The sequence below is a fragment of the Choloepus didactylus genome, chromosome 2 (genome assembly GCF_015220235.1).
Source record: "Choloepus didactylus isolate mChoDid1 chromosome 2, mChoDid1.pri, whole genome shotgun sequence".
Taxonomy (NCBI): Eukaryota; Metazoa; Chordata; class Mammalia; order Pilosa; family Megalonychidae; genus Choloepus; species Choloepus didactylus.
In genome coordinates, this window is record NC_051308.1 from 195,034,126 (window position 1) to 195,046,397 (window position 12,272).

The 12,272-nt window shown below is 40.4% G+C and overlaps 1 protein-coding gene across 2 annotated transcripts in view; it reads left to right on the plus strand.

The window, feature by feature from the left end:
• Positions 1-10,395, plus strand: part of ORC1 (origin recognition complex subunit 1) — a 30,104-nt gene extending 19,709 nt beyond the window's left edge. For both annotated transcript variants that reach the window (XM_037816684.1, XM_037816690.1), the window contains exons 11-19: positions 1,046-1,143; positions 1,720-1,821; positions 2,249-2,420; positions 3,008-3,115; positions 3,399-3,548; positions 4,297-4,416; positions 7,219-7,388; positions 7,964-8,051; positions 9,489-10,395. In XM_037816684.1, the coding sequence (XP_037672612.1) occupies positions 1,046-1,143; positions 1,720-1,821; positions 2,249-2,420; positions 3,008-3,115; positions 3,399-3,548; positions 4,297-4,416; positions 7,219-7,388; positions 7,964-8,051; positions 9,489-9,683 (1,203 nt within the window). In that variant the 3' untranslated portion in view covers positions 9,684-10,395. The remainder of the gene's footprint in view (positions 1-1,045; positions 1,144-1,719; positions 1,822-2,248; positions 2,421-3,007; positions 3,116-3,398; positions 3,549-4,296; positions 4,417-7,218; positions 7,389-7,963; positions 8,052-9,488) is intronic.
• Positions 10,396-12,272: the final 1,877 nt, after the last annotated feature.

The window sequence follows — 12,272 nt, forward strand, 5'->3', positions numbered from 1 at the left end:
TTAGAATACAGGCTATTTTATCTTGAATTCCTCAAATTTGCAAATAGCCCAGCATTGTTCTGGTTTAATCGCACCTCTTGGGTCCCACCAAGAAGAAGGGGACAATATAGGGTGTAAAGGTACCTTCAATATAATAAAAAGAAAGTTCAGAAATCCACCCTGTTTTTTGACACCTTCTCAGCAAGGTTTTATTTTTCCATTCCTGTTTTCCCCAAAGTTAATAGATGTAAAGCCCTTTCTACAGAAAAGGTCTCCTTGCTTTTTGCTTAGGGAAAGGGTTGAGAGATTGTCATCACTCTATAGCCAAGCTTGGAACTTGAGGGAGGTTAGGTGGAGTGCTTTGTGGAATCCACCATGAAGATGGAAGTAGCAGGCCTGCTCTTGGGAGCCAGTAACAAGGAAGAAAAGAGAATAGATTGAGCAGTGACCATGGGGGTTTAGAGTGGAAAAATCTGGTGAGGTTTCCCCGAGTACTGTATTGTGGACTGTGGAAGTCCTGAGCAAAAGTTCAACCATATTTTCAAAGAAATCTAGAGAAAGATATGACTCCAACCCAGTTGATGCCTCCTACTCTACCCTGTATTTGGGCAAAGTGGTTAGGGTTTCAATTGTAGATTCACACACAGTTGTAAGAAATAATACAGAGTAATTCTGTGTACCATTTCCCCATTTCTCCCAATGATAACATCTCGTAAAACTTCAGTACAATATTGTACTCAGGATATTGGCATTCTTTCAAGATATTTTACTTTTAAATAATATTTAATCCATACTTTTATATGTTCTTTTCTCAGATTTTTTTTTCAAATCCTGATACTGTGTACAAATTAGAAAAAATAAAACATGTTTGGACTAGGAGCAAAGTGTACGTGTAATTGTGAGAAGAGAGAGGGAGAATTATCATCCTTTATAGAGGAAGGACTAGCAGGAATTCACTACTTCTCTTCCTTTTATCAGATCATCATGAATCAGATTTGCTGACATGTTTTGCTGGGTGTTTTGCTTTGTTTTTTCCTTCTGAAATATGTTCTCTTTTTTAATACAGCCCAAGCCTCGAACCCCACGCCATGCCACTCCCCAGATCCGCAGCCGAAACTTGGCTGCCCAGGAGCCTGCCAGTGTGCTGGAGGAGGCCCGGCTAAGGTAACTCTGCTCTTGGGTCCCTTTCACATAGGCCGAAATGGGGCCTCTGTTCTCATTCACATAAAACAGGAGTAATCTGTAGTCATTTGCGTATGTAATAAAGATAGAGTAAAATGAATGTGTGCATTTAGAAAGGAGAAATTTCTGTCTATCTAGCAGCATCTCTTGGGCAGACTCTGGAAGGAGTAGACCTTCCAGTCTCCTGCCATCATTTTCTCAGGGATGGAAGATAATTAGTCAGGATACTGCTGCTCGGTTATGGTGCCATTTAGAATCGTGTGGGAAATTTTTCGAAGTATAGAAACCTAGACCCTGCTGGAAAGCAACTGAATCAGAATCTCTCCAGTTGATGTGCTCTCTTAGTTAAGAACCACTATGTTGGATGATTTAGGTGGAGAAAGAGAGGCCAAGGATTAGAGAGGCCGAATGGAGGAAACTGAGAATGAAAGCATTCCTTTGGATTTTTGATTGAGAGTTGATGGGAAAACTATAGACACATCTTTTCTACCTACTGTCGAGTAAATAGTGAAATCCTTCTAAAGCCTTCCTTTCTGCCCCATTCACCATCAACTGCAGGCTGCATGTTTCTGCTGTACCTGAGTCTCTTCCCTGTCGGGAACAGGAATTCCAAGACATCTACAACTTTGTGGAAAGCAAACTCCTTGACTATACTGGAGGGTAAGTCATGATGAGGTGGGCCGGATAGTTTGGGGGAAATGACCGTGATAGTGCTCCATCTCATCTCAGGTGTTAGAATCCACTTACATGTTCTTTTGCCAGTGTCAGAATGGGCAAAATCATTGCTGAAGGCTAAAGCTTCTGAGGTAGCTTTTGTTGCCAAAGTAGTTCTATATGAATAGAAATTATGTCTTTCAGAAAGAATGAAAATGGCATTCTGTGGGTAGGCAGTTTATATACAGCATTGCTTATTGAATGATTCTATATAGATAGATCCTTTTCTGACCTGTTTTCAAGGAGGGTTCCACCTACCCCTACCTCAGGGGTCTTGGTCCTTCCCTAAGAATATATCCCCACACTCCTAACTGATCACAGTGTGAGTAGGTTGGCACAGATCTAGCCCACAGGTCTTCCTTCCTTGCCCCAGGTGCATGTACATCTCTGGGGTCCCTGGGACAGGGAAGACAGCCACTGTGCACGAGGTGATACACTGCCTGCAGCAAGCAGCCCAAGCAAATGATGTGCCTCCCTTTCAATACATTGAGGTCAATGGCATGATGCTGACGGAGCCCCATCAAGCCTACGTACAAATCTTGCAGGTGAGCAAAGCTGTTTGGGCTTTTTGGAAAATCTTGTTTCTTGGTGGCATCAGGAAAAGGAAAAGTTTGCTTAATTTTGAGTATATTACATGTTTATTTTATGCCAGGCATTGTCCTATGTATAGAGATAGCAAAGGTAAGGAAGGCATAATTCCTACCCTCAAGAAACTTAAAAGTCTGGGCACTGGATAATGAATTACTGGAAGCCAGTAATTACCAACACTGAGAGAGCCATTATCTCCCAAGTGTGGCAAACCATAGAAAAAGCAGGGTGTTAGAAGAGATAGACCAGAGTTTGAACCTAGCTCTTTTATCCATGGGCTGTTATCTTGGAACAAGTAATGTCCAGTCATAAATGTGTAATGACCTTGGAGGAGCTTCTGGGGTCAGCCTCTGATTCATTTGTATTTCAAACACAGAGAATTTCTTCCTTTTATTACCTTTTCTTTTAGTGTCTTCTCTTGTCCTTTCAGGTTAAGGTTAAGATTAGAATAGAAGATGGAGTAGAGGATACTGAAGTCCTCAGACTAAATAGCTTCCTCCATTTACAGATTGACCATAGCTTAAAATGTTTTCCTCCAATGCAGAAGCTGACAGGCCAAAAGGCATCAGCTAACCATGCGGCAGAACTGCTGGCAAAGCGATTCCGCACCGGAAGGTCCTCTCAGGAAACCACCGTGCTGCTTGTGGATGAGGTGAGGAGGTGTCCATGGGGGGATTGGAGAAGAAATGGGATAGTTCTTGCCTGTGATGCTCCAAGAGCAATTACTGGACAGGAAGGAAGTCTTGGCTCCCTTCTTCATTCATCTGAGCCCTCTCTTTGGAGTGATAGATATGTCTCCTTTGACTTCCTCTCTGCTGCTTTGGTGCTGTAACCTAAGAAATGCCTGCAGCCAAAACAATGGTATTAAGTCCTTATGCTGGAGCCCTGCTTAGTCTCTGTTACGGACCCCACATCTCTTTTCATTTCCTTGCTAGCTTGACCTCCTGTGGACTCAGAAACAAGATGTAATGTACAACCTCTTTGACTGGCCCACTCACAAGGAGGCCCGGCTTGTAGTCCTGACCATTGCCAACACGATGGACCTCCCAGAACGGATTATGATGAACCGGGTATCAAGCCGACTGGTAGGTCCCAGGGTAGTTCTCAAGCTGTTCTTACAGATCCATGAGTTGGACCAAGTAGTTCTATAAATATGAAAACACAGAAAACTAAAATAAATGGAAAAAGTAAGAAATGTGACTGCTGGAATGTTTATAGTTCCTATGTTTTGCAATACATTCATCACATTGCATGATTTTCTGCAAATATCACAACTTCTTGGTGTTCTGCTACCTGTGCACTTTGAAACTGCACAGAACCCTGGAAGTTTAATTATTTAAAAAAATATTTAAGAACTTAGCACTGCCAGGCAGCCTTAGTTGCTTGCAATATAGCAAGGAGCAAGACAGACATAGTTTCTGATCTGATGGTCCGTGCAGCTGAGCAGGAAGTACAACACTTAATAAATAATTATAAGCATGATAGGTGAAGTCATGTAGTATAGAATGCATATTGCAGATCCTAAGATCCTCCCACCCACATTAGAGCACCTTGGCTTCTATCTACTTCTAAACAATTCTGGTAGAATAAAAGGGTCTTAAACTAAAGAATAGTTTGAAAATTATTGCCCTATAGGATACCATCGGCCATTGTCAACAACGAAAGGACCTTAAAGTAGTTGAGAATCCTGGGATGAAAGATTGTGCAAATTGTTTTATGGGGTTTTGAAATTGGATTTGGGGACCTGTTGGTTGCTTTTTACCTGAACTGTCAGATGGGCAATCAGTTAACTTGTTCCTCTGTCCTCCTGTCATCCCCCAACCCGCATCCCAGGGTCTCACCAGGATGTCTTTCCAGCCCTATACTCACAGTCAACTGCAGCAGATCCTAGTGTCCCGGCTCAAACATTTAAAGGCCTTTGAGGATGATGCCATCCAGTTGGTAGCCAGGAAGGTAAGTCTCCTCTGGGGGCTCCTAACCACATCTACAAACTAGTCTGCATTCCTTGTCAAGCACCTGTGGGTGTTTTGGGGATGAAGAAAAATTTAGAAAGTCCTGTAAATACCAAACAAATAGAATCAAAACTCTGAAAAATTCCTTAACCTTCTCATTGTATAATTGTATTGTGTAAAAGGCCATGAGTATGGTGGGCTCAAATACAAATTAACATTAGTGGATTCAGAGAGCAAGCACTTTGATTATGTAAAAGGCAGTGTAGTCAAGAGTCAGGAAGAGCAACCCAGTTTGAATTCTGGTTCTAAAACTTATCAAGCATGTGGGAGGTTACAAAAGTTACTTTAAAACTCCTTGAGCTTCCCTGAGATGGACAACCTCCTAGGCAAGGAGTTTCATGAGCACAGTACAAATTACTGGGGCCCAAATTTCTCGCCGAATCCTAAACTTAATGCTCACCCTTGACAGCATGAACTGGTGGAGGGACTTAGGGTAAGGGTCAGCAAACTTTGCCTGTGAAGGGCCGGGTCATAAATATTTTAGGCTTCGCCATCCTAACAGTCTCTGTTGCAACCACTTGACTCTGCCCTTGCATTGCCAAAGTAGCCATAGATAATGTGTAAACTAATGAGCAGAACCGTGTGCCAGTAAAACCTCACGAACAGAAACAGGCAGCAGAGTGAAGGTTGTTGACCTCGGGCATCAGTTTCTTAACAACTTCCAACCATTCCTCATTTTGTCCTCCCAGCCCCCTACCTCCAATACCAAGACCATCAACTCCTGAACCTTTTGGGGGTTTCTAGTGTGATGTAGATTTGTTCTTAGATTCCTCACTCCTGGCCTAGGGTTTGGCTTTCTCCAGTCTGCTAAGTCAACCAACCAGCAGAACTGAATTGCTATTTACTCCTCTTCGATTCCCTTCCCGTCCTTTGAAGGTTCTTAATCTTTTATTGAGGTTTCAGGAGGGACCAAAATTGGATGCCTGTGTTCAATCTTCTCATTTTACCCAAAACTCTTGCCTGTAATTTCAAATATCTTTTATTTCTTTACATGTAAAGAAACATGGCTATTTTATATTCTCTATCTTTTAATTGTGCTACCCGAAGCCGTCATGGGTCTAGTTCTGATATCAGTTGATTCTGCAGGTTCCCATATATATATATAGCCTTGTTTCCTTGTTTTTGTTGATTGGTTATTTTTTTTTTTTTAACTGTATATTCATGTTCCTTAGAACTTTATCTGTGGAAAATCAATGGAGGCCTAGGCTGAAGTTGAGTTCATTTAGAATTTGTTTTTGCTTTTGTTGTTCCTTCTGTCAATTGTCTTGGGGCACTACCAACTGGGACCATTTTTAAGTAAAATTCTCCACTAGAGGTTTTTAGGAGATACAGCATAAATGTGAGCTGCAAATTCAAGTGAGAACTGGCTTGGGGTTGCAGGGAAGTTTTTTCCTTCACACCCATCTAGCACCAAGGCCAAACAGGCATTTTTCTTGCTATCTCCTTGTGGATGATGGTTCTCATTCAGTCTCTCTTCTAGAGAGGGTGGAGGTCAGCCACAGTTTTATGTGGGGTCTCTTGTTACTCTTCTTGTTGGGCGGGCCCTAGCTTTTTCTTTTATCTCCCTCACTCCAGCAGCAGCCAGAAAGGATGCTTAAAGTCACCAAGGTGAAAGCTGCTTTGGGTATTCTTTTGCCTCCCTGAGTTCCCCTTTTACTTTGTTTTTAGTCCTCTGCGGTAGCTCTTGAATCCATGCTATTGCCCACTACCTGGTACTGCTTCCTAAGGCAGTGGTAATGGTGGTAGGAGGAAAGGAGAAATGATAAGGTAGAAACATCTATGGGATATCCTTACTAATTGGATGTAGGAGGAAGGGAAGAATGTAAGCTGGTACTTATTTCTGTCTTGGGTGACTGAAAAAGTGATTTTTGTTTTGAATATATTAAATTTGAATTTTGAAAACAAAAATGTACATATAACATTTTAAAACTCCTTATAGTCCCACTTCTTAGAGATGACAACTTTAATTGTCTTGGTGTGTTATGTATATGTATGTGACCAGGAATATATATAGCCCAGAACTCCCTTGGTGCAACTTACAATGCAAGCGGCCTTCTAAGCCTGTGAGAGAGGAGAGGATTCCCTGTGAAGGGGGCCTGGGAGCCCCTCAGCCTCTGCACAGGGAGCAGAAGGAACAACAGCAAAGCTGTTGGTGTTTTATGTTGCTCTGATTCATCTAATCACAGATTATTCTTCTGGGTCCTCCAGGCTTTGTGGCTTCCTTTCTCTTGCCTACTCCTGATTCTGTTTATCTTAGCCATTGTCTAGGCAGTCCCCCAAATTCACTGTGTGCTCTGAGGGGGACCTGGGATATGGTGTCTCCAAGCAGGCTCTGCCTTGGCCCCTTCGTCTTGTCTGTCTGCTTCAAGGGGCACACTACTCTCCTCAGGCAAGGAACAAAAACCCTAGTGCTTCCAGATGGTTCAATAATGATCTTGGGCCAATGATCTCTTTTTCTAGAATGCTTTAAATAAAATTTTTCTTAATATTAAATAAAGCTGAGAATTTCTGCCCATTTCATTGTGGTGTTATCCGTATAACCAAGACAAAGGTTTGGACTCGGAATGGAGTCCTGGGCCCAGTATAATAATTTGTTGTTATGCTTCCACAAGGTTCCCAGATGGGACTAAGTGCTTAACTTACCAGCACCACCTTTCCTTTTTAGCTGAACACTTAATCTTTTGGTTCTTTTACTGGGCTGAGATGGCAAGGGGGCCTCAGTAATAAAATGTTTCCCCTGTAGGTAGCAGCCCTCTCTGGAGATGCACGACGGTGCCTGGACATTTGCAGGCGAGCCACTGAGATCTGCGAGTTCTCCCGCCAGAAGTCTGATTCCCCTGGCCTGGTCACTATAGCTCACTTAATGGAAGCTGTGGATGAGATGTTTTCATCGTCATACATCACCGCCATCAAGTAAGACAATTCTGCTTCCTTAACCTGAACCTTCACGGAAGACCACTGGAGAGTTCCAAAGTTTGGGAAGACCATGGAAACATGTTTTTGTTTCTCAACTTTTACTGATTCGACCTTTGTTTACTGAAGACATTGTCCTTTTTGTTACGGGGCATAGTCTATTCAGGGAGACAGGTAAACAAACCTAGGAGAATAATTACCACTTCCTGAGCTATATATGATAGCTATACTAGAGGTGTTTAGTGGAGTACAAATGCTATAGGAACAAGCAGGAAGTAACTTCGTTCATGCTAAATGAAATACTCAGCTCATGAAATGATGGTGCTGCATCTTTGAAGTGCTTGTACATTTTCAGATGTATTTGCTATGTTCCCTTTCTTCCAAAGTTGCATTTTCCATATCAGTTTGAGACTTTGGGGGTGGGGTGGGGGTGCCTTGCCAAATAATATAAAGGAAAGTAAATCCCAATTCTTTCTCTACCTTCTCTAAAAACTTGGAAAAAACTTTATTTCACTTTCCTCTGGACTGGTGGTATAGCTACTTGGGAAAACCCATGTCTTCTTGTTTCCTTTAAGAAATTGCTCCGTTCTGGAACAGGGCTTCCTGAGAGCCATCCTTGCAGAGTTCCGTCAATCAGGACTGGAGGAAGCAACATTTCAACAGGTAAACAATGACCTTTTTTCAAATCCTTCTGAATTTTGGTCTGGTGTCTTTAAAATACCTGGAAATTTCCATCAGTATGTACCAGTTTGTCTCTGATTTGCACCATTCTTTGCTAAAGAATATCAGACCAGCACCTATTTTTCTATGACATTTTATAGAATTACATATGAAGAGACCTTTAGGAGCTGGTTTCTGCATGTTAGGTTGAGGGCCTACTGTGTGCCGGAGACTGTTCTAGGAGTGAGAGATTCAAAGATGAACAAGACCTAATACAGTGTTATGTTGCAGTGGCGGCAAGGCTTTCAGAACAAGGCCATACTTTAAAACAGATCACAAAATCAGAATGTGAACACTAATTTATATAGTTCCAATTAGGTCAAGTAAAAGGAATCATTAGGGCTTGTGTTTTAATGGTTCATTTTAAGCCTTGTGTCCATTGGTAATGGGCTATCTTAGAGGATGAATTATTCAAGAATGAATGAGTGTATAACTGAGTATGCGTGTGTAAGAGAGAGTATGTTTTAAGGCATTTCTATTTAAAACAGGTCAGGAAAACATTTTTCCTTTCAGCTATTTAATGTGTTGGTGATAAATTATTTTTTTTTTAGACTTGATTGCTGGTCTTGTTTTGCCCATTATTGTTCCCCTTCTAGTGCCTGAGAAAGTTTTTCTGCAGAGAGTAATTTTTATTTGTTTAAAAACATTTCCTGAATACCTACAGTGTGCCATTAACTGGGATGGGTGCCAAGGACCCTTAGCTGAGTCAGTCAATCTCTTGGTTCTTGACGGGCTCCCAGTCTGGTAGGGGTGAAAGACTCATAAATAATTAGAATAGTGAGTGACCAGGAAGTGCCACAGACTTGCTTGTCCCAGCAGAGAGCATTAGGGTAGGAATCTAGGTTTCCTGAAATTGCCCTGCCTCTCGTTTCAGTATTTTCTCTGGCATTTGTGCTTTTCTAGGGGTCATGCCTAGGCACCTGCTCACTGTATCTGCTAAGAAAAATGCCCATGTAGCAAAATTTTGACTTGAATTATGACAGTTTCAGTTGTGCATCTTTCAGCCCTGGAGACCAGGACTTTTTATGTAACAGTAACAGTTATCAGGCAATTTATATCCGTTAACTTATAAGGGATATAGCAACATTTTATAGATAAAAGTGATGCTCAAAAAGTGGAAGTACCTTGCCCACAGTTGCACATCCAGTAAATGGTGGAGCCAGGATTCACACCTGGTATTCTCTGATTCCAAGGCCAGTAGTGCATTTGGCTTCTGCATTTGTTCACCATTGGGGCACCCACTCGTATCTCCTGGGGTATTTGGTATCTTGGGCACCAAGTGTCTGATTTTCCCAAAAGAAGAAATCATTCCCAGACTCAAGAATACATTTCCTCTCAACCCTTCAGGCAGCTGACCTCAGCTTTGTTTTTTATGTCTAGGTATACAGGCAACATGTGACTCTGTGCAGAATAGAGGGACTGCCATATCCCACCATGTCAGAGACCATGGCCGTGTGCTCACGTCTGGGCTCCTGCCGCCTCCTCCTTGTGGAGCCCAGCAGAAATGACCTTCTCCTTCGTGTGCGGCTCAACGTCAGCCAGGATGATGTGCTCTATGCGCTGAAAGAAGAGTGAGGCGCATCCACAAGGAAGGACTATGATCCGCTTGTTTGTAAAAAAACCAGTTTCCTTTTTCTAAGCACATAGATTTGTTATAGCAAAGTTTACTGAATGGAAATGGTTGTGTTATATGTTTTGAATTTACCATTAAATAATTTGTTTTTTTCCAGAATGTTTGGGAAGTTTAGAGCCATTACAAAAATCAGATTATAAAACCAAACTGTCCTTCCCACAATAGACTGTCCCTCTGACTTCTCTTTCTGTTATTTGCCTTGCCTTTTATTTAATGGTAACATACCATGTATAGAAATATATGCACACAAGATACTTGTATTTATATAAATAGTTGTACTTATATAAAATAGTTCTGGGAGAACATATAAGTAATTGATTACATTGTTGCCTCTGAGAAAGAAAACTGGATGGCTGTGGTCAGGGGTTGGAAATAAAGAGTTATATGACATAGAAAATATAAGGTACAAATTATTCTAATAGAGATGTAATTAATCTAAATAAAAAGCAATTCCAATTAAAATCTTGGCAGGGTTTCTTTTATAACTGCATGTTAGTTCTAATGTTTATATGGAAACCAACAGTGAAACAAACTGACATCTCATGCGTTCACTTGCAAGGCACCTAGAAAAACACATTATCCATGTAATAAAGCTGCCAAAAATGTTTAACCTTAATCTGATGAGAACATTATCAGACAAATCGAGATTGAGACTCTGCAAAGCAACCAGCTGTACTCTTCAAAATCATCAATATCACAAAAGACAGACAAAAAAATACATGGAGGAACTATTCTAGACTAAAGGAGAATAGAGACATAACTAAATATACTGCAGGTACCTTGATTGGTTCCTGGATTTAAAAAGTAAAAAGTTATTATGTAAAGATTAAATTTCATGAGTGCGATAAATTATCTTATTTATGTGGAAGGATGCCCTTGTTCTTAGGAGATTCACATATATATATACCCATAAATATTCAGTCAAATAGTTCATAAAAATATATATGTATGTATATGTACACACACACATACATACTGAGGATCAGTACCAGAATATTTTAAAGACTTGTACAATAAGAACAAGGAAAACTGGCTGAAAGAAATGCCATCCATAGAATAAACATGAATAGCCAACAAAACGGAGACAGATTGGCACACCTGGAGCCCCCAAACCTCCTTTTTGTGATGACATGGACCAACTGGAACCCAAATGCTTCACCAATGATCAGAGTGTATATTGGGACTAACTACTTTGGAGATAATTTGGCAATATTTAATCTGGAAAGTACAGAAATCCTCTTCCTAGGGATATACCGTAGAGAAACATGTACACAATGAGTCATATACAAGAAGGTTCACAGCATCACTGTTTGTAATGACAAACCATTGAGAAATGAATTGTGTGTTTTCATATTGAGGAATATCATACAGGAATGAAACTAAAGTTTATGTATCAATATGGATGAAGGTTGCAAACAAGGTTGAGTGGAAAAAGAATACATGCAGTATGATACCAATGATAATTTTTAAAAGCTTGCAAAAAAAAATACTGTGCATTGCTTAAGGATAGAAAGAAATGTTCAAGAATGAACAACTACTGCAGGATAGTGGGACCCTCTTTGGAAAAGGTGTCAGGAGAGATGTCCTGGTGGCTTCAACTGTACTGTAGTGCATTTTCTTAAAACTTGGTGAATATCCATGTACCTGTTCTACTAACGGACACAAAAAATAAGTAATAGTTATTGAGTGCCTACTATGTACCATGTACTGTTCTAGACAATGGAGATAATGTTAGAGAACAAAAATTTCTGCCCTTGTGGAGCTTGCATTCTAATAAATGTGAAATATTGTGTGTGTATATCTTAAACATTTCATTATAAACATTTAAAAATAATTGTAAAACAACTAAACGAAAAAATATGAAAGTGAGACTTCAGTTTTAAAATGGGAATGTCAGTCCCTTCTCTGGAAAATCACCCAATAGCAAGAAGGAGATGGGAAAGATTTGTCCAAAGAAACATCTTGAAAACCGCTAACTATAAAACAGTAAGTTTGGAGACAGGACATAGGCAGAAAGAGTAAGTGACAGCAAGGTTTGTGAGAACAGATTAGAGCATTTTTTTTAGATTCAGTTTTATTGAGATATATTCACATATACAATCATCCATGGTGTGCAATTAACTTCACAGTACCATCATATAGTTGTGCATTCATCACCCCCAATCTATTTTTTGAACATTTTTCTTATACCAGAAAAAGTAAAAATAAGAAAAAATAAAAGTAAGAAAGAACACCCAAATCACCCCTCACCACCCTATTTTTCATTTAGCTTTTGTCCCCATTTTTCTACTCATCCTTCCATACACTGGATAAAGGGAGTGCAGTCTGCAGGGTTTTCACAATCACATTGTCACCCTTGTAAGCTACATTGTTATACAATCGTCTTGAAGAGTCAAGGCTACTTGGTTGAAGTTTGATAGTATCAGGTATTTTCTTCTAGTTATTCCAATACATTAAAACCTAAAAAGGGTTATCTGTATAGTGCATAAGAATGTCCACCAGAGTGACCTCTCCACTCCATTTGGAATCTC